The 23,580-nt window shown below is 42.5% G+C and overlaps 1 protein-coding gene across 1 annotated transcript in view; it reads right to left on the bottom strand.

The window, feature by feature from the left end:
* LOC124722545 overlaps positions 1-23,580 on the bottom strand; it is a 435,389-nt gene that overhangs the window by 3,924 nt on the left and 407,885 nt on the right. The window contains exon 3 of the mRNA XM_047247687.1: positions 15,461-15,621. Coding sequence (XP_047103643.1) covers positions 15,461-15,621 — 161 coding nt within the window. The remainder of the gene's footprint in view (positions 1-15,460; positions 15,622-23,580) is intronic.

Genomic DNA, 23,580 nt, shown 5'->3' with positions numbered 1-23,580 from the left:
GCCTGCTTGCTTCACACGACTGCACCACACTGTGCGTACTAACTGAGCATTCCGTATTACAGGGGAGACGCAGGTGGCGCTCTGGTAGCTGTGCCGCTACGCTATCTGTTGGCGAACGTCTTCAACCCCATTATCAGAACCTCTACCGTCCTCCAGGTGACATATGCCGTCATTGGATCAAAATTGACATCGTCTCTCCAGGTGTACTATATTCTTTCCCAGTAGTCCACACTACTGGCCATTAAAATTGCTACTCCAAGAAAAAATGCAGATGATAAACGCGTATTCACTGGACAAATATATTGTACTAGAACTGACATGTGATTATATTTTCACGCAATTTGGGTGCATAGATCCTGAGAAATCAGTACCCAGAATAACCACCTCTGGCCGTACTAACGGCCTTGATACGCCTGGGCATTGAGTCAAACAGAGCTTGGGTGGCGTGTAGAGGTCCGGCTGCCAATGCAGCTTCAACACGATACCACAAAAAAATCGCTCTGAGCACTATGGGACTTAACACCTGAGGTCATCAGTCCCCTAGAACTTTGAACTATTTAAACCTAACTAACCTAAGGCCATCACACACATCTATGCCCGAGGCAGGATTCGAACCTGCGACCGTAGCAGTCGCGCGGTTCCGGACTGAAGCGCCTAGAACCGCTTGGCCACCACGGCAGGCTACGATACCACAGTTTGTCACGAGTAGTGACTGGCGTATTGTGACGAGCCAGTTGCTCGGCCACTATTGACCAGACGCTCTCAGCTGGTGAGAGATCTGGAGAATGTGCTGGCCAGGGCAGCAGTCGAACATTTTCTCTATCCAGAAAGGCCCGTACAGGACCTGCAACATGTGGTCGTGGATTATCCTTCTGAAATGTAGGGTTTCGCAGGGATCGAATGATGGGTAGAGCCACGGGTCGTAACACATCTGAAACGTAACGTCAACTGTTCAAAGTGCCGTCAATGCGAACAAGAGGTGACCGATACGTGTAACCAGTGGCACCCAATACCATCACGCCGAGTGATACGCCACTATAGCGATGACGAATAAACGCTTCCCATGTGCGTTCACCGCGATGTAGCCAAACACGGATGCGATCATCATGATGCTGCAAACAGAACCTTGATTCACCCGAAAAAATTACGTTTTACCATTCGTGCATCCAGGTTCGTAGTTGAGTACACCATCGCAAGCGCTCCTGTCTGTGATACAGCGTCAAGGGTAACCGCAGCCATGGTCTCCGGGCTGATAGTCCATGCTGCTGCAAACGTCGTCGAACTGTTCGTGCAGATGGTTGTTGTCTTGCAAACGTCTCCATCTGTTGACTCAGGGATCGAAACGTGGCTGCACGATCCGTTACAGCCACGCGGATACGATGCCTGTCATCTCGACTGCTAGTGATACGAGGCCGTTGGGATCCAGCACGGCGTTCCGTATTACCCTCCTGAGGCCATCGATTCCATATTCTGCTAACAGTCATTGGATCTCGACCAACGCGAGCAGCAATACCGCGATACAATAAACCGCAATCGCGATAGGCTACAATTCGACCTTTATCAAAGTCGGAAACGCGATGGTAGGCATTTCTCCTCCTTACACGAGGCATCATAACAACGTTTCACCAGGCAACGCTGGTGAACTGCTGTTTGTGTATGAGAAACTTTCCACATGTCAGCACGTTGTAGGTGTCTGTAGCACGTCATCTTCATGGTGTAGCAGTTTTAATGGCCAGTAGTGTATGTGAATCAATCGCAGGTTGTTCTCGTTAAGCAATAGATGTATTCCACCGGTCTGCATCGGAGTGGACAGGGATTCTATATACACTAAACAAAGCTCTTCTTACTTCACGATGTGGTATGGCGTCAGAGAAGCTATGTAGCTGATCACAAATGTTATATTAAAACATTTAGTGTACGTCTCAATGCATACTCAAAATATCGGTTTGATTCCTCTTGAAAAAATGCTAAGTCTATATCGGGGAAGATTATAGCAGATTGTCCACCCGTTTAGATAATTATGAAAGCCTTGGAACGGTGGTGCTCCCTTAATGGTGACAACTAAGGCAAACAAAATACCACACCTCACCCTGATGTGCCGGTATGATACGTTATAGTCAAAAACGTGGCGCAATGCAGGCACAGATGCAAGGTGTCCAAAACGGAAAGTATGCACACAAAGTTATGTGCGAGTGAGCAGATCCGTCAAAGGAATTTCAGGTTAATGATCAAGAGATCAACTTACAATACAAACGTTTCAGGCATCCGTCTGTGTACTGCATCACTACCACAGATTTTCTAGTATTCTAAGATTTACTGTCATGGAGACTATGACTTTCCATAATCTTAGCGTTGATTTACCACAGAAAAAAGACGTTCCTCTGAATCAGTGTGTGTTTTTCATACCTATATGTTAAGACAAATCTTCTATGTGCTAGGATCTCTCCAAGCCAATCACAAATCTAGTGTGAAATTTAAGTATTTAAATTCATATAGTTCACAGTTGTACTCAAAACGTCTGAACTCAAAACGTGAATGAGATGATGATTATTTAAAAAGTAAAATCAGTCGTACTTAAGTATGTTGGAAACACAGATATAAGCACTGTGTAGCTACCAGATGCTTCTTTCTTTTTCCTCATAATATGAATTTAATTTCTCTGTTCAGACATGTCACTCGAAGATAAATGGCAGCACCTTACAGCCATTACTTAGGGAGGTGGCTTAGAATAATACGACGATTATACGACCGAAGTTCTCGACCAAAAGCTCATGGGGTATTGTTATTTTGTCTTTAAATTTGCAGTATAGGTTAACTTCCGTATGTAAAAATACAGAGTGTGCACTTTTTACTTAGTGAAATGCTAGGAAGTACTCTCCATATCTACATATTGTGAAATTCAAGCCCTTCACTCAACCACGGCTCTTGAAGCTTCGTATATACAGGGTGTCGCATTTATTTTGACCACCCTAAATAACTGTTTGTACAGGTGAAATTCTGTGTATGTGTGTGCGTGCGTGTGTGTGTGTGTGTGTGTGTGTGTGTGTGTGTGTGTGTGTGTGTGTGTCTGTGTGTGTGTGTGTGCTCACGTGCGCTTCGCGCCAGTTCGCTCGTATGTGTGTTCTTGTGTGTGCGCTCATGACATGAATAAAGTGCTCCGTGAGTGTGTTTGTGTACCGTATATACCCACGACACTGGGCTCATAGGTCCTCAGTCGTCTATAAGAAGGCAGTAACAAATTGCAGGAAGACCTTTGGCGATAATACTGGTCGTATGAACCCATCACCATGGACTGCACAGCAGCCTGGGTGAAAGATTTCCATAGGTACCTTCTTTCATTTCAGATATACAAAAAAAAAAAAAAAAAAAAAAAACACTTATTACTTGGTTATCATAATTCTGTGCATCAAGTGCTATAGATGTTCTTGAGTGTAATGTATTGCACATCTGTTGCCTAGCTAACTGTAATGTAGTGTGCTCCGTAGCTTAAGTTGCGTGTCGCTGGCGCTCTAGTATCTGTTTTCTTTAATACGTAGGTGTGACAGCACAATAATATTTGTACGGACACGTCCAGATCTTAATCCCCTAGTCTGTATAAGAGATATACGATGTTGAAGGTAGTATTATCGAGAATTACTTTGGCTATCATCCTTGGAATAGAATTTTAGTTCCACCAAAACCACACATATCGTTTAGTTGTCATAACCTACCAGTGTCCTTATAAATCTCTAACTGCTGTAACCCGTCTAATTTTCATTGCCTTTTGCCTGCAACTCAGAATTGTGACTGGACATACAACCATCTGTCGCGACCTCTTTCAGACTCAGTGACAACGCCATCTTTGTCACCTTAAAGGCACTTCTGACTAACATCAACTCGCCACGTAGAATCACAAAGGTCACTAACGCTCATGATCATTATAGCGTGAATTTAAGGCATATCTGTTACATCCTCATAGTGGCGCTGCTAGCGACTGGCACGAAATCTGAACAGTCATCGTCTTTCAGATGTAGAAACACGCCTACCGCCTTTCGTTTATCTCTGATGGTCAATTATGGCCTGGGGGACGTCTGCTGGTACGTATTTCTTGATTCAAAAAATTTTACCAACTGCCGTAAGTTTTGGTTTATAAAAAAACATAAGATTATGTGTATTAATGACAATCTAGAGATAGAGCACATCATTGATAAAGGTGAGACATTAGATGTTCTTGAAAATATGGAAATCTACATCCATGCGGGAAACCAACATGGAAATCTTTTGAATGATCAAACTGAATCAAAGAATAAATTATTTTTCGAAATTTTTCGCGAACTATAGCGAATTGAAGCCTGATGTCTGGAAAGAATGTTGTATGTATATCATCTGCGCGTGTTAGGTCTCCCCATAGTTTGTTACGCGTTGAGATTCTGTATTGCAAGCGTTCTACATGCTAACGATTTTACGTTGTATCGACCATTACCGTTTACTGCCTTCTTTTAACCTTTGACTTAGTAGCACTATCTGTGACCTGTGTGCTGGTACAGTCACTGTCAACCGTTCACAGGAATCTCTTGCGTAACGTTAAGTTGGCGTGCAATACGTACTTAACTGATGTCTTCTTGAAAATTCACGATTATCTTTAATGATTTGTGTCATTAGATAGGATTTTGGATTCCAGTTTTATGGCACCTTTCGGTAATATTGTCAGTACTATAATACCGTGTGGTCAGAAATTTTTACTCTGTAATACCCATTGATATGTTGAATTAGATAATGGGATTTTAGTAGCGTTGCACCAATGTAGCCTCATTTGAGGGTTATGGTTAGGTTCAGGCCTAGCACTGATATTATTAGTGTACACGTCTAGATACAGATAAGATTATTTTATGATACGTTACTTGATACAGCTTTTTGTAGAATGTTTACTGTATTTTTACTGCTTCATGTCCCTACTGCTTATATTAGGTAGATGTGTGAGGTAATACACTACTGGCCATTAAAGTTGGTACACCACTAAGATGACGTGCTACAGACGCGAAATTTAACCGACAGGAAGTAGATGCTGTGATATGCAAATGATTAGCTTATCAGAGCATTCACACAAGGTTGGCGCCGGTGGCGACACTTACAACGTGCTGACATGAGGAAAGTTTCCAACCGATTTCTCATACACAAGCAGCAGTTGATCGGCGTTGCCTGGTGAAACGTTGTTGTGATGCCTCGTGTAAGGAGGAGAAATGTGTACCATCACGTTTCCGACTTTGATAAAGGTCGGATTGTAGCCAATCGCTATTGTGGTTTATTGTATCGCGATACTGCTGCTCGCGTTGGTCGAGATCCAATGACTGTTAGTAGAATATGGAATTGGTGGGTTCAGGGAGTAATATGGAACGCCGTGCTGGATCCCAATGGCCTCGTATCACTAGCAGTCGAGATGACAGGCATCTTATCCGCATGGCTGTAACGGATCGTGAAGCCACGTCTCGATCCCTGAGTCAACAGATGGAGACGTTTGCAAGACAACAACCATCTGCAGGAACAGTTCGACGACGTTTGCAGCAGCATGGACTATCAGCTCGGAGCTCATGGATGCGGTTACCCTTGACGCTGTATTACAGACAGGAGCGCCAGCGATGGTATATTCAATGACGAACGTGGGTGCACGAATGGCAAAACGGTATTTTTTCGTATGAATCCAGGTTCTGTTTACAGCATCATGATGGTCGCATCCGTGTTTGGCGACATCGCGGTGAACGCACATTGGAAGCGTGTATTCGTCATCGCCATACTGGCGTATCACCCAGCGTGATGGTATGGGGTGCCATTGGTTACACGTTTCGGTCACCTCTTGTTCGCATTGATGGCACTTTGAACAGTGGACGTTACATTTCAGATGTGTTACGACCCTTAATTCGATCCCTGCGAAACCCTACATTTCAGCAGGATAATGCACGACCGCGTGTTGTAGGTCCTGTGCGGGCGTTTCTGGGTACAGATAATGTTCGATGCTGACCTGGCCAGCACATTCTCCAGATCTCTCACCAACTGAAAACGTCTGGTCAATGGTGGCCGAGCAACTGGCTCGTCACAATACGCAAGTCACTACTCTTGAAGAACTGTGGTATCGTGTTGAAGCTGCATGGGCAGCTGTACCTGTACACGCCATCCAAGCTCTGTTTAACTCAATGTCCAGGCGTATCAAGGCCGTTATTACGGCCAGAGGTGGTTGTTCTGGTTGCTGATTTCTCAGGATCTATGCACCCAAATTGCGTGAAAATGTAATAACATGTCAGTTCTAGTATAATATATTTGACCAGTGAATACCCGTTTATCATCTGCATTCGTTCTTGGTGTAGCAATTTTAATGCCCAGTAGTGTATTTACATATGGTCGTTCATTTTCTTTTCATAGTGATCAAGTTATCTACATGTAGCACGTGTTGCCAGTGGTATTTCAACTCCCGGCAAATGGTATAGTTGATAGTTGAAGTGTTATCGTTAGTATTAACAAATCTTCCATTCTGTTTTCGGTACCAGCAGCAGTTTTACCGTATTTCGAGGTTTATATAATTTTCCTGGATCCACTTTACTAATAGTGAATCAATTTAGTGTTTTATTATTTATAATGGACCAGTACATAAGGGGCCTAAATAGAACTACCGTATTCCTATATTGAAGTAATCTTAGTTTGAGGTATAATAGGTCTTTGTTAAGTATTTTACACCCATTGGTTAGCATATGACGTCCCTTTTAATACAGATTCTCTATAATTAATATTCCTATCAGTAGTCCAGTGGGACTGTATTACGTAACTGCTTGTCATATGAGAGATCGATGTGACTGATAACAGGGCACAGTGAGGTCGTAATTTTGGTTGCATATACATAGATATTGGTCATTGTTATTTCTGCTATCATTTCTTTGACGAAACATGTTGACCGATACGGGGTTTTCAAAGATGTTCACCGTGATATACTCGGACCGTTGAGTGAGACATGTAGCTTGGTAGCGACTCACTATATTCAAGTGAGGCGCTCTCTGTCATAACTTTAGTACCGTTTCGGCTAAAATAACCGCAACTGATACTGGCACGTCAAGGTACAGTCGTGCGTAATTATTGGGGCTTATTGTAGTAAATTCATATTATTGTTTTGGGGACTTTTCTTTTGATGATAGGTGAAACTTCCACTTAGCAATGTTTATGTACCTCTACATTATTTAAGCCCTTATATGTTGCACCATTGTTTCCGACGTTATACAGTTCCTTTCTTACATGTTTTGTTATCCTCGTTTTTTAGCAGGAATTTAATTTTTCAACCTTACTATAACGCTCTAATTGTTTACCTGAAGCTTACTATCTAACTCTCATATGAACTCGTAGATCTTGCTTTTTGCAACTCCTTGTGTCTGTTTTATAGCAGTCTACTACCCTGGTAGACAGCATTTAATAGTGATCATGTTTTTAGGTCATTAGTATCTTTTACGTTCGTTTCACACTTAGGACAATGAAATATTTAGTGTTTCCTTGGCCTTTTAGATCCAAATTGACACAGTCCCCAATTAACTTGTGGGAATTCGGTATGTCTCGACCACACCTGACGAGTAGGATAAGGACCCGATTAGTTTATCAGCGTGTTCTCCATACAGTTTAGAGACGTTCCAATGATATTTTTACTATTGATGGCTTTTGGCATTCATAGAGATAGATGGTACTTTGATTTTATCCATACTGGATGAGAGGTGGTGGTTGTGAATGTTTGGATTTTATCCATACTGGATGAGAGGACTTCGTGTTTCACACTATAAACAAGTGGTTGAGCTGATATATTTTTTAACATGGATGGTAGTGCTTTTATGGGCTTCAAGTTCGAAAATATAGTGGTCTTCGCATACTCATTTACCTTTTATTCGTTTCTGTATCCACTTACCATATCACTACACAACTTGTTAGTCTTAGTATTTAGATAGTTTGGCATCTATAGATAGGTCGTGTTAGGAATGATTTATACTCCAAATGATATTGTATGAAGTATTCAGCCGTGAACTTTATGGACTCGCCCTGGTTTACTAGGATTTGAGGTTCTTGATTTTTAGTTCACTGTGGTAATGCAAACCTGTTCAGGGATATAAATGAAACCAATCATATCTTTCATTCTGAGCTACCAGTTAGTTGTCAATATTCGCATTGTTCGATATGCATGCTATTTTCTCTTAATATGTCGATTTCCATTGGATTTTGTGTCAAGCTATTCTTCATACTGTGACAACTACTTGTCTTACCATCCGGGATATTGCGTAGGCTGTAAATATGCAAACTATCGTAATTCATACCTTATTACGTGACATTCTACTTTAAATGAACGATTGTGACTCATATACACTAGGCGATCCATCATCTAAAAGAATTTTATAGAATTTTATTATTAAAAAATGATGCACTTTGTTTGTACGAAACTCTTGACTGTACGCTGTCTAATACTGATTTTTTTAATGATTTTACATGCTCCGTAGTAAATCTGTCATGTAAAATAATTTTATGAATAATAAATGTTTACACAAGTTTTAATCTGTTGTGCTAGATATAGAGTGAGGTTTACTTTAATGCTATTAGCAAATATATACATATGTTTTATCATATTTGTGCTGGACGTACACATAGATTTGATCTAACGTTAATATTTACATTGTTTTTAAGTTTAAGCGCCATTATGAATACCTGTCAATTGTAAACTTGAACTGTACACCCTTATATCACCACATGTTCACTCCTTTATTATGCAGGGGCCTGCAGATGGCAATACTGAGTTGCCGAAACTGGTAGCATTTGAATATAAAATGAAATAAAACATACGGCTCTTGGTAAAGTTTTCTCAATGAAACCTTTTTGATATTGTGATTTTCTTTTCTCAGTGTGTTGTAGCAAGGCTTCTAAATGGAGTATGGAGGTTTTCCCTGAAATACGCTGCTGAATCTGGTGATCGATAGAATGATCCAATAATAATTTTCAACTCACGATTGTCATTCGTGCTGAAACCATTCCCCATACGGACTCAGTTTATACTTTAGATTATTTAAAATTCTTATCTCTTGCCGAAAGTATAGCACCTCTCATTCCATGGGCCCTTTTTTCCGGGAACCCTTAGATTTGTCACGAAGATCTTTATTTTGTGAGCTACTGGTTTTAGCCAACTATCGGAGGTAAATAAAATGTAAGCTCTACATTCTGTCAGTTGTACTTTAATCCATGACAGATTTTTAAAAATACTACTAAAAATTGCCGCTGATATCTTCATATTCATGTTTAATTAGGACAGTTACTGAATTCCGATATGAGTATTTGGGAACCAGCTGAAGTAACGTTTGTCCTGATTGGAATGACGTTTACGCAAGATGTTATGACGGTGAGAAGTAGCTAATCATAGTTCTCCTATATGTATTTCGACAGAAGAATTATATCTTCTAAAAGGAATAGCTCCCATAACGTTATAGGCAATGGTTTGCTTGCAGAGCTCAAGAGATTAGTTACTGTAGCTCACACTGTTACTAACATTGCTCCAGAGTTCAGAACTGACCAGGGAGTGAATGCTTTAAGCAACAGTTCTGTAGTATATCCTTGTTTTAAGTTTTTATTATTAAAACAAAACCACCTGTGGAGGTGCCTGCAAACAAAGTCACCTTAAGTGGTATAGGTATACTTCCATTGAACATTGTAATGCGTTCCCAGTATTAAATCGTAAAAGGAGCACTTTCCAGTTAATGGTAAGAAAGAATTGTTAGAGCTGACATGTGAAACACATTTGTATAGAGAGGCTATAGTAGGAAGATGACTTCTTGAATTCTTTATCTTCTACATTCTTTATTCGCTTAAAAACCGAATGCAGCTGTGCTCCACTGTCATAATTCATTTTGCTAAGATGTTGTGATTGATGGATTATATTTTATGCTTCAGATTCTCGCAACCCTCTCTACTTCTTATGTGGACTTGTCGAAAAAAACATTTATTACCACTTTTGCCAAATATGTTTGGGTACGTTTTATAGTAAAAGTGGTCTTGTTTATCATAAATTGAACTGCATCATGTACGTGTGGGTTCTTCAAATAGGTAAGTACTCATGAAATTTGTTGATGTATGCAAGCAAACAGAAATCTACACTTGTTGCTAATCACCCGTTAATTCGTTCCTTTTAATTTCATATTGTACTTCCACATTTATTCCCATAAATTTGCTGCAGTACGTAAGTGTGTCCTTTCCTAACGTGTAGGTGCCCGCGAAATTAAGCGATATATGCAAGGAAATAGAAATCCGTGTGCGTTGCTAATCATCCGTTAATTCATTCCTCTTGATTTCATCAGTACTTCCACTGACACTGCCAACCTTGAGAAACGGTCAAGAAATATTTGACTGTATTTCGATGTGCTTATTGGTGCGAATGGATAAGTGCAGCAGACTTTAAATATGCGCGGCTTGGAAGGTTATGTCGGTAAAACAGCAGTCTGATTGTGCCGGTACTTCATTGTGAAACATGGCGAACACACTTGTAATTTTTATCATTGGAAATGTTATGAAAAAAATATACCAGCTATACCGCACATAAAACGCCATATGTGTTACCCAAGAAAACTGGAATCATCTTCATGTTTTCGAAGCGCAATGACTGCTCCATTATACGAGAGGCGTTCAATATGTAACGCAACACTTTTTTTCTGTAACAGGTTGGTTTTATTCAGGATTCCAATACACCGTATTATTCCACACACTTTCCGTTACAAAATGCTATTTTTCAACGTAATATCCGTTCAATGTGACGGCCTTATGCGACCTTCCAGGCAGGGCCTGTATGCTCTCATGGTATCACTCAAATGGTACAAGTCGGAGCCAATGTCTTACTACATCAAAAACTTCCCCATCAACCACAGACTGCTTCCCGCAGAGTACAACCTTGGGTGGACCAGACAGATGAAAGTCGGAAGGTGTGACATCCAGACTGCTGTATAAGGTCTTACTTTGTCAAGGAGAAGTTCGTTTGCCTTTTTGTGCCAACGAACACGTTCACGTTGGTTCTTCAGATTCCTGAGGGTAGCACAGCACAATACACTTCACAGAATAACCCCTTAAGAGCCCAGAAGGTCGTCACCATAACTTTACCGGCTGAGGGTGCGGCTTAGGACAAGTGGTGTGGCGCCACTCCATGGATTGCTGTTTTTTCCGATTCCAAGTGATGAACCCATATTTTTTTTTTTTTTTTTTGAAACTCTTCCACTGGGTCCGACCGCTGTGGCCGAGCGGTTCTAGGCGCTTCAGTCCGGAACCGCGCTGCTGGTTCAAATCCTGCCTAGGGCATGGATGAGTGTGATGTCCTTAGGTTAGTTAGGTTTAAGTAGTTCTAAGTCTACGTGACTGATGGCCTCAGATGTTAATTCCCATAGTGCCTAGAGCCATTTTTGTCTTCCACTGGTCCGTGTTTGCATACAAAGGTGGTGAGGATCGCAGCGAGCACACACCTTTGAGTAGCCCAGATGATGGACTAGTAAGTCAGCATTACCAACAGAGACATCGAATTCAAGCGAGGTGTTTGATTGTGCTCCGTCGACACCTCGAATGTGAGTGTCCGCACGTTCCAACATTGCAGGAGGCACAGCGGTGTGTAGCCGGCCAGCACGCTGGAGATTTACGTGGTCTTGTTGCGATGATGACAGACGCCTCGCCTATGACTCACCGTGGCTTTGTTCACTGCCAGGTCTCCATAGACATTCTGCAAGCGCCTGTGAATATCTGCGATGCTTTGGTTTTCCGCCAAAAGAAACTCAGTCCCAGCGGCCCGCTTGGAACACACGTCTGCTACAGAGCCCATTTTCTTTGCTACGTATAGCCTCACCAACAATTGGAACTTCGTGCAACTATGGGAGTTGAAGCGAGAATATTCCACGATGTCCCACAACAAATTCCACATTTTTTCAACCGAAACTGGCCAAGGGAAAAACGTGTTGCATTACTTATTGAACGCCCCTCGTATTTCGGGGGTATTGCCGGATATATTAAGCTAATTTTTTTCGGGTATTTACCGTTTAGGAATCTTCAGAGAGGGCTTCTGCCAGCTTGAAGCCCACGTTTGAGATATGTTGACGACAGGTTTTTAGTGTGGCCCCATGGTGAAGATTCATTACAAGAATTTTTAAACCATCTTATTATATTCACAGATAAATCCAGTTTACAATGGATATCTAAAAGTAGGAATACCTTTCATTCTAGGATGTTTTACTTCGGCAAAGATGTGATGGCACTTTGGAATACTCATTACATTGAAAACCGACGCATACCAGTTTATATTTACGTGTAAATCGCTGCCACAATCATTCTAAGACGATGTGTGTTCTCAGAACTTTGGTTCACAGAGCTGACGACAGCAGTCTGCAGGACAAGCTTCTGCAGTTAAAGCGATCTTTTAAAGCTAACGGATATTCTCCACAGCAGATAAGTAAGGCGCTATGAATGAATCCAAAGGTGGGCATAACGAACACAGAAGAAGACATAGAAAGATCTGAATTCAAACTTTTCTGCCAGGCATGGGAAGCTTATCGTTAAAAAAAGGGCGCATTCTCTGAAACCACAAAATAAAAGTGATTTTTTGCTCTTTCCCGAAGACAGCATCACTGCTTTAAAGATCATTTGATGTCAAGGAAATCTGAGGTTTATAAGATCTCCTGCAACTTTGGCCTCTCATACATCGGACAGATGACTAGGACAGTCCATGAAAGACGCACGAACGCCGTAGGTACACCCGGCTCTTACAGCCCAACAAATCGTCTGTGGAAGAGCGCTGTATTAATACTGGTCTCTCTATGTTTCACGAAAACGTTGGAAGTCTGGGGTCGACTTCATCTTTTGGGGACTAGTTGGTGAAAGAAGCTGTTGATATTAGTTTGACGACGAATTTAATTACTTGAGAATATGGTTTCACTTTGGATAAGTCATGGCATCCGGTGCTTTCTTTAACAAACCTGCAAAGACATCGCCACGTTGCAGCTCACCGTGACACATCGACTATCCAGATTCGATCGATCGCCTAGTCACAGATCTATCCCGTGCCTATGTGTACTTCCTTGCCGCCATTAAGATATATGATAGGGAGCAGACATTGCGTCACAAAGTTTAAGCTGACATACGCCATGCTAATTGCCACAAACATTCATTCGGTTCTGGTGGAACGGTTTTGATTAGAAAAAAAAATAACGGATTGCGTCGTTCAAAAGTGCACTAATCATTGTGACTGTAGTGTGTAAAGGAATTCCATTTCATTTTTAAGGTCACTCGTGTAGTGTTAAATGGTTCAAAAGGCTCTGAGCACTATGGGACTTAACATCTATGGTCATCAGTCCCCTAGAACTTAGAACTACTTAAACCTAACAAACCTAAGGACAGCACACAACACCCAGTCATCACGAGGCAGAGAAAATCCCTGACCCCGCCGGGAATCGAACCCGGGAACCCGGCGTGTAGTGTTACATACTTCTCATTGTGGGTATTCGAAACGTATAACAAAAACGACGCGACATGGGTCTTATTACTAAATTAAGTATGCACATAAGGCCTGAAGTGTCTGAAAACGCCTTCCTAACGCTGTGCACGAAACCGTTGCGCGCACAAGACATAAATAACGAACAAGAAGCAGTCGTCTGCTAATGTTTAGCGGCATCTAACAGGGTAGCGCCGGCTTCAAAATGAAGTACAGTAAGTCTGTAGCCTCCCCTCTCCTTATTGTATCTGCATGGTTGCCACCGAGCAACGCCTCTGGCGCCAGTGTATCTTTGACCGCACGCGCACAGGCGCGGTCCGTGGGTTACAAAGGACACAGCGTGTGGTGTAGCATCAGTCATTCGCCTTATTCAGAAGGAAGCTGAACGGTGAGTAGCCGAAATATTCGAAGAAGAATCGTAACTTAAGCAGCTGCGCTCCCGAAATTTAATCGATCAAAACTGGAATTCTGTGATGGTGGCGGGTATTATTCGGAGTTCATAAACATTACAAGGAAATGGTTTGTGAATTGTGACACAGCGTTATTACATCCCATATGTGCTCGTTGGTTGTTACTTGTCAACTGAGGACGCGCGACGTCAAGGAAAATTTATCTTTATGCACCTCAGAACGTTACAGTATTTTTGTAATTATGTGAAAATGGCATTTCGCAGCTGTTAAAATATTTAAAGTACCTCCTTAATGAAGTTAATTTATTAATGTTGTTAAAGGACTTTCAGTATCAAACAGTATCACAGCGTGTAATGTATCAATGTTAAAAATTTTATAATCACTTTCAGTCAGCGAAATTCTACAAGAAGGGTAATATTATCACTAGAATAACGCGTATTAGTACAGTCGGTATTCAGAGCAGGCTAGGTGCGTTGCGTGTAGGAATTGTGGAAGGCTATGAATTCTCAGAGAGCGGCGCATTCTGGAACAATCACACGAAGGGACGCCATAATCGACGTGCGGACGACCTCGCTGAAAAAAGCAAAGTGATGTTTCCTATAGGACTGGTTTTTCTTACACGACTTAAACGTCGTTTTACACGATGATCATATTCTTCTTATACTTCCACGTATCGATATCGATGTATAGTCAGTGTTGTACTCTGAAATTACTCTATCTTCTTTTCCGTGTAAGTATTGCAACACCTAGTTACCGAGCGAGGTGGCGCAGTGGTTAGTACACGGGGCTCGCATTCGGGAGGACGACGGTTCAATCCAGCGTCCGGCCATCCTGATTTGGGTTTTCAGTGATTTCCCTAAATCGCTCAAGGCAACATGTTTTTGAATGGTTATAGCACGAAAACGGCACTTTTCTCAACATGAGTTCCAATTCAGAATGTTATATACTCAGTCCCCTCGATATGTCCTGTAAGTTTGTAAGGGGCATTTTAGAACGCCTTGTACAATTACGATGACGCTAGTATTATTATACACATGGAGTAGATAAACACAGTTGACGAGAGAACAGTCTACACTTAAAATTAAAGATGCGCTGACGAATTTCATAGTGAACCGTCACTTGGATATGGCATAATAGGCTGAAATTGCCATCATGGTAAATAAATACCTTTAATAACAATCCAGGCGTCAAATGTCCTTTCTACAAAAATGCTAGCACAGTTGAACATCCGACGTGTTATGCTACTTTCGCGGTAATTTTAACGCGGCTGTGGCAAACAATTGTTAGTCAAACTCGTGTGGGTATTAATGTTGCAGCGAACATGGAATGGACAAATACAACTCTTTTCTCCAGGCCCCCGTAATGAATAAAAGATGATGAGTAGCTGTCAGCGTCGTATTCTATCCGCATTCTCTAAATTCAAACTAAACGCGGCGTGGCGTCGGTAGTTTTGAAGAAACGAAGGTATATAAAAGAAATATGAAGGAGTTAAACTTTGCGCTAAATTAAATCTGCTGTACTCTGCGGAGAAAAAGAAGCACTCAGTTTTACTAACCGTCTTGTAGAACATGCACGCCTGGCGGTCTTCGTCCTCCCCGCTGGGACAGTCGATGAATCCGTCGCAGAGGACGTGGTCATCAATGCACCGGTAGCGGCCCATGCGATCCGGTGTTGGGCACGCGAATCTCTCCATCCCGTCTTCCGCAGGGGGACATTCTGTAACAAAAGTAAGGAAATTAAGATATTAGTTCCAAATTAGCCATTAATGTCAGATAACAAACTAATCTGAGCCATAACTCCCTCAACGGCAACATCGGACGATTAATTTGAGCTGAAACTATTGATCCATTATCGAGCTCTTCACTGTAAATGTCCGAATATCTCAGTTTTGTTGCAACGTACAAACCACAATAAAACTCGCTTCGAACCAGACGTTGTCACAATGTTTTCATGACTCTCGTGAGATAATCGAAATGAGTTCAAAAATGATTCAAATGGCTCTGAGCACTATGGGACTTAACTACTGTGGTCATCAGTCCCCTATAACTCAGAACTACTTAAACCTAACTAACCTAAGGACATCACACACATCCATGCCCGAGGCAGGATTCGAACCTGCGACCGTAGCAGTCGCGCGGTTCCGGACTGCGCGCCAAGAACCGCTAGACCACCGCGGCCGGCTCGAAATGAGTCAGTAGTCATCTAGAGTGTATGTAAAATTTTACTTTAGGATGTCATTTAATTTGATCTCAGAGGGTAATGTGCGGCAGAGATAATGAGTTTTAGAAATAACTCTCCGCCGTTCCGGCCACGCACCGGCGAAACGGTCTTACGATCGCCGTGTTATTCATGAGCTAATGGCATCACTTGACAATGTATGGAGGGGCGTATGATCAGCACACCGCTCTCCCGACCGTTGTCGCGTTAGCAGATCTGGAGCCTCCATGAAGGAGCCTCAAAACTGGCATCACGAGACTGAGTGGACCTCATTCTATTCCTTTGTCCAAGGAAAAATACCTGACATTGCCAGAAAACGAACTCGGGTCCTCTGCATGGTAGCCATTTACAATGACCGCCCGGCGACGGAGGCGGAAGGTTTTAGAAATTGTGTGTGACTAACTTTTTTTAGTCCAGAGTAAAACAGTAATTATAAAAAGAAAACGCTTTCCTGATGATTTTCACATACTATTTACTTGAGTACTAACCAGCATTCGGCTTCATAGACCTTCGTCAGTTGCCACCTGGCACAATGACGAACTTCATTGTTTGATGAAGTGTGCAATGAAATGAAATTTAATTTTTTTAAACTATTTGAGATATGTATTTGCAAATTAATTCGGAAAACGTTTAGACGAAACTTCGAAAATAAACTCTGTTTTTCTTAGAGTTATACACTAAGGTGACTAAAGTAATACTATATTTCCTAATATCGTGTCGGACCTCCTTTTGCCCGCGTACTGCAGTAGCTTGACGTGGCATGGATTCAACAAGTCGCTGGAAGTTCACTACAGAAATACTGAGCCATGTTGTCTCCACAGCCGAGCATAATTGCGAAAGTGTTGCGGCGCAGGAGTTCGTAAACAAAAAGACCTCTCGATTATATCCCTTAAATATTCGATGGAATTCAGGTAGTGCATTTCGGTGGCCAAATAATTTGCCCGAATTGTTCAGAATGTTCTTCAAACCAGTCGCGAACTATTTTGGCCCGGTGACATGGCACGATGTGATCGAAAATAGTTTTGGGAACATGAAGTCCATGAATGGCTGCAAATGGTCTCCAAGTAACAAAATGTAACCATTTCCAGTCAATTATCTGTTCAGCTGAACCAGAGGAAACTATCCATTCCATGTAAATGCAGCCCACAGCATTATGGAAGCACCACCAGCATGCGCAGTGCCTTGTCAGCAACTTGTGTCCATGGACTCGTGAGGTCTGCGACACACTAAGATCATACCGTCTGTTCTTACCAACTGAAATTTGGACCCATCTGATCAGGCCACGATTTTCCAGTCGTTTAGGATGCAACCGATATTGTCAAAAGCTCAGGACAGGCGCTGCAGGCGATGTCGTGCTATTCTGATACCATAGCCCATTAACACCAAATTTCGCCGTACTGTACTAACATATATGTTCATCGTACATCCCACAGTGATATCTGCAGTTATTTCACGGAATGTTGTTTTTCTGTTAGCACTGACAACGATAAGCAAACGCCGCTGCTCTCAGTCGTTACTTGAAGGCTGTCGGCCACTGCGTTGTCCGTTGTCAGAGGTAATGCCTGAAACTGAGTATTCTCGGCACACTCTTGACATTTTCAAATTTGGAATATTGAATTACCTAAAGATTACCGAAATGGAATGCCTCATGTGTCTAGCTCCAAGTACCATTCCTCATTCAAAGTCTGTTAATTCCCGTCTTGCTGCCATAATCATGTTAGAAATCGTTTGACATGAACCACCTGAGAACAAATGACAGGTCCGCCAATGCACTACCCTCTTATACTTTGTGTACGCGATACCGATACTACCGTCATCTGTACTTTTGCATATCGCTGTCACGTGACTTTTGTCAACTCAGTGTATTAATGCAATCGGGAATTTTAAATTATATTGCGTCCTCGTGCACATGGTAATGAAGGTTACTTTTTGCAAATGTTCAAGAAATTATTGAAATATCGCACGATTGGTATCGCAATATTGTCCTTCCGGTGATGTCAGAACGACAAAACTGTAGAAGTGGCAAAGACATTCATTATCTACGCCTGTGTGGCAACTGTGCTGCATATGACATTGGGTCTTGCACTAAATCCGGACTACAACTTTTAATGCCAGATCAGCGATCGTTTGGGTAACATGCCATCAAAGTGCTTAACTTTCCAATTAAAGCAGACGTCGTCGTTACCCGTTTCATGAAATGTCTTTCAAAACGTTGGTTCATTAACGGCTGTGCGTGTTTCTACGGTGGCTGACAGCAAGCCTCATGAATATACCTTTGACGAATGGTCGTAACTTACGTAACATACAGAGGACAGAACATGTTGTATTTTTCAAAGACTAAATACTGGTGTTCTTAAATAACTTAAACACCCAATCAAAGGCAAGAAGATATAGTGGATGATGCCTGGACATGGTACATGAGACCAGATGGATTCCATGTTAGTGAGAGAACAGTTTCGAAGTCAAGTGAAATTTTATGAAAGCTGCCGTGGAACAAATATAAAATACGGCCATAACCTTCAACTGATGAGATTTCTTCAGAGACTGTGAAAACAAATAGTAAAATATTACTCAGGCAAACGAGGTAAAAACAGATCTAAAGAAGGCACTGACAGTATAACAAACTTCGAAAAGAAACTGGCAACAAGACAGATCGAAGCATTAATCTACATGAAAAATTACAAAACAATGTATTATAATTAAGATGTAAGTTATCAATGTCGCAAACAACATTTTTGAGTTAAAACGAAAACGTATATATACAGACCTGCTTTGAAAGTGAAGTGATGAATCTCACGAACGAAATAAAGCTGTGCAACGCAAAAGGAGAGCTACAACAATGAAATGAAATAAAATTTTAAAGTTAACAGTGACAGAAAAATACTCGCAAAAGAATGTGTTCAAAAGGTGGATAAGAAAGTATGAATACGGGAAATGCAAAGAAAGACTGCTCGTAAATTTTTTAACACTTGAAAATCAAGATAGACCAATATAAGAGAGTAGGGAAATCGACATGACTTGTGTGATTAAAGAGGGAAATAGTTGAAAGTGAAAAATGAATGCCCATTAATATAATCCAAGGAGTTTCTGAGGAAGGCGAGGTACAGAGGGGGTGACCTTGTACAACCCACATTGAAAGCCGAATTTGAACAAGCAGTCAAGGAATTGACGTCAGAGGAAGCTCCTTGTTAGGCAGACTATTATAATCAATGTTAGAAAAAATAAGAAAAGCTATTTTAATGTAATTACCAAACTGTTCATGACTGATGTTGACCCAAAAATCTTAGAATCTCAATATCAGTGTCAAAGAAGAACGTATGACGGACGTGCTACTATCATATAACATTAACACGGACATCTGACGCCTCCAAAATATTAACCCTAATAGTTTTCCATCTTAAGATTACAAAAAGTGGGTAAAATAACCAATAATACTAGTTTCGATTTCTTAGAGACTGCCACAGACTGGAAGCCGTATTATGCTTTAGATTATCAACAGAAAAAGGTTTGACAGCGCTGTAATCATTGGTCGTCTCATTTACAGACATCGAGAAAGCTTTCGATCTAGTAATTGGATGCTGCAGCTAAACTCTCTAAAGTCTGAGAACAGTCTGTCGAGACCACTGAACAGTGTCATGCCAATAAAAACCAACACCAAAAGAACAAACACTAAAAATAAAAAGGAGTTAAAGTGTGCAACAGAATGACTTTTCTAAACATTAACTTTCAGTAGTGTATCAAAGAACTGAAGGCAAAGTATAACAACAGCACTAAAATTAACGTCATACTCTACAATACCTTATAGTTTTATACATGTGTGATGTCTGTTTATGCAGACATGTCGGAAAGAACAGACACCAATCATGATCCTGAGTGAAATAAGCGAGTCCGCAGCTCATGGTCGTGCGGTAGCCTTCTCTACCCCCTTGCCTGGATACAACACGTACACAGGATGCTGTGAGGTCAGATGCGAGTTGCTGCTCAGTAATAAGGCGGTACTGTCGTGCCCTTGCAGACAGATAACGGTCCTCTCATTCTGATGTCAAATGTGGTCGGCCCAGCCTGGTCTCTGTGATACAGTTCCGGTCTCTATAAATCGTCACCACATCCGAGAAACGACAGAACGATTCACGTCAAGCCGTCGGGCCATATGAGTTTGCGATAGTCCTGCTGCCATTCTTCCTATTGCCCTCCACCTCAGAGAGTTGGTTCAAATAGTTCTGAGCACTATGGGACTTAACTTCTGAGGCCATCAGTCCCATAGAACTTAGAACTACTTAAACTGTTCCCAACGATCCTCAGTGACACAGCCGGTGCAACATGTTACCGATTTTCTTGACTGCATGATGTCCGGTCGGCGAGTGCTGCTCGCACAATGCGTCGATCTTGGAATGTGTCTGTGGACGGACTTACAGAACGCTGCTGAAAGCAGCGACGCACCACCGACACAAAGTGTCCAACATGTGCAGCAGTTCGTCGATATGTCCATCCAGGTTCCCGAAAGCCCACATTGCGATCACTCTCAAATGGCTGAAGCTCTTCAAAAGAGTACGTCCTCGCTGGTGGGACGTGGTTTTATCCTAAAATGAATATTACAAAAACACCTCACCTCTAAACTCAGCACATTTATTTCCTGGAGTGTCAAAGTACAGCGTGCAAAGGCAGGGCTCCTGGGCGCCCACTGATTCCCACTGGAAAGGACAAAAGGACCATACTACAGCCCTTAGTATCCACATAGTACAGTGAAGAACCAAAGAAACTGGTACACCTGTCTAATGTCACGTAGGGACCCCGCGAGCACGCAATAGTGCCACAACACGGCGTGGCATAGACTAGATTAATGTCTGAAGTAGTGCTGGAGGGAACTGACACGTTGAATCCCCCAGGGCTATCCATAAATCCGTAAGAGCACGAGAGGGTGGAAATCACTTCTGAACAGCACGTTGCAAGGCATCCCAGATATGCTCAATAATGTTCATGACTAGGGAGTTTCGTGGCCCGCGGAAGCGTTTAAACTCAAAGCAGTGATCCTGGAGCCACTCTGTAGCAATTCTGCAGGAGTGGGGTGTCTAATTGTCCTGCTGGAATTGCCCTAGCCGTCGGAATGCACAATAGGCATGAATGGATGTAGGTGATCAGACAAGTTGCTTACGTACGTGTCATCTGTCAGTGTTGTATCAAGACGTATCAGAGGTCCCATATCACTCCAACTGCACAGGTCCCACACTATTACATAGCCTCCACCAGCTTGAGAAGTCCCCTGCTGAAATGCAGGGTCTGTGGATTTATGAGATTGTCTCCATATCCATACACATCCATCCTCTCGATACAATTTGAAACGAGACTCGTCCGACCAGGCAACATGTTTCCAGTCACCAACAGTCCAATCTCCCTGTTGACGGGCCCAGGTGAGGCGTAAAAGTTTTTGTCGTCCAGTCATCAACGGTACAAGACTGGACTTTCGGCTCCGAAAGCCCATATCGATAATGTTTTCGTTGAATGGTTCGCACACTGAGACTTGTTGATGGCCCAGCATTGAAATATGCGGCAATTTGAGGATGGGTTGCTCTACTGTCATGTTGAACGATTCTCATTAGTCACCGTTAGTCTCGTTCTTGCAGATCTTTTTCTGGTCTTAGAGATATCGGAAATTTTATGTTTTACCCGATTCCTGATATTCACGGTACACTTGTGAAAAGGTCGTATGGGAAAATGCCTATTTCATCGATACCTCGGAGATGCTGTGTCCCATCACTCGTGCGCTGACTATAACACCACGTTGAAAGTCACTTAAATCCTGATAACCTGCCATTGTAGCAGCAGTAACCGATCTAACAACTGCATCAGACACTTGTTGTCTTATATAGGCGTTGCCGACCGCAGTGCCGTATTCTGCCTGTTTACGTCTCTCTGTATTTTAGTAAGTGTGCCTATACTAGTTTCTTTGCCGCTTCAGTGTATATAACATGGTGCCAATCCGAGCTTAATATCTGAGAGTGTTGCATATTTTTTCCGGCATTTTTAGTCTAAAGTTGTAAGAGATTCTATAGACGGAGCAGAAGATTGAAATGTTTGAGTAAGAGATGTAAATTTAGCTGACATGAAAGTGTTCTGTTACCACATTTCATAAAAAAAAGCAAGGTTGCTAAAGCAACAATAAGACATGCCAAATCAAGATGAAGATATATCCATAAGTATTCCTGTTGACTTTAAAAAGCACTACATCAGAACCTAAATTCTAAAAGCAGCATCACATGGATCGCAGAGTTGGAAACTTATGGAAGATGGTAAAAATAATATAAGACTTACAAAATATTAATCCAATCTCGCACTCTAAGAAAATCTGGTACTGTAAAATCAATCAATAAAGATGTGTTGAGAAGCGGAAAAGAGAAATAATAAGTTAAGTGAGATGTTAGAGAAAGGATATAGTTCACTAATAGGTCATTTATTAGGACACTGAAGATGGTACAGCAGTGTCCTGACATGTAAAATGGAGGCATATGGAAGGAAAAGTAGTTTGACGAGAAGTTTTATTGATTCAAAGAAACTGTTACGCTCTTATGCTGAAGTAAAGAAGTTGATACTGAAAATACACTCCTGGAAATGGAAAAAAGAACACATTGACACCGGTGTGTCAGACCCACCATACTTGCTCCGGACACTCCGAGAGGGCTGTACAAGAAATGATCACACGCACGGCACAGCGGACACACCAGGAACCGCGGTGTTGGCCGTCGAATGGCGCTAGCTGCGCAGCATTTGTGCACCGCCGCCGTCAGTGTCAGCCAGTTTGCCGTGGCATACGGAGCTCCATCGCAGTCTTTAACACTGGTAGCATGCCGCGACAGCGTGGACGTGAACCGTATGTGCAGTTGACGGACTTTGAGCGAGGGCGTATAGTGGGCATGCGGGAGGCCGGGTGGACGTACCACCGAATTGCTCAACACGTGGGACGTGAGGTCTCCACAGTACATCGATGTTGTCGCCAGTGGTCGGCGGAAGGTGCACGTACCCGTCGACCTGGGACCGGACCGCAGCCACGCACGGATGCACGCCAAGACCGTAGGATCCTACGCAGTGCCGTAGGGGACCGCACCGCCACTTCCCAGCAAATTAGGGACACTGTTGCTCCTGGGGTATCGGCGAGGACCATTCGCAACCGTCTCCATGAAGCTGGGCTACGGTCCCGCACACCGTTAGGCCGTCTTCCGCTCACGCCCCAACATCGTGCAGCCCGCCTCCAGTGGTGTCGCGACAGGCGTGAATGGAGGGACGAATGGAGACGTGTCGTCTTCAGCGATGAGAGTCGCTTCTGCCTTGGTGCCAATGATGGTCGTATGCGTGTTTGGCGCCGTGCAGGTGAGCGCCACAATCAGGACTGCATACGACCGAGGCACACAGGGCCAACACCCGGCATCATGGTGTGGGGAGCGATCTCCTACACTGGCCGTACAC

This window comes from Schistocerca piceifrons, chromosome X, assembly GCF_021461385.2.
Source record: "Schistocerca piceifrons isolate TAMUIC-IGC-003096 chromosome X, iqSchPice1.1, whole genome shotgun sequence".
Classification (NCBI taxonomy): domain Eukaryota; kingdom Metazoa; phylum Arthropoda; class Insecta; order Orthoptera; family Acrididae; genus Schistocerca; species Schistocerca piceifrons.
This window is presented reverse-complemented; position numbering and strand designations above follow the sequence as displayed.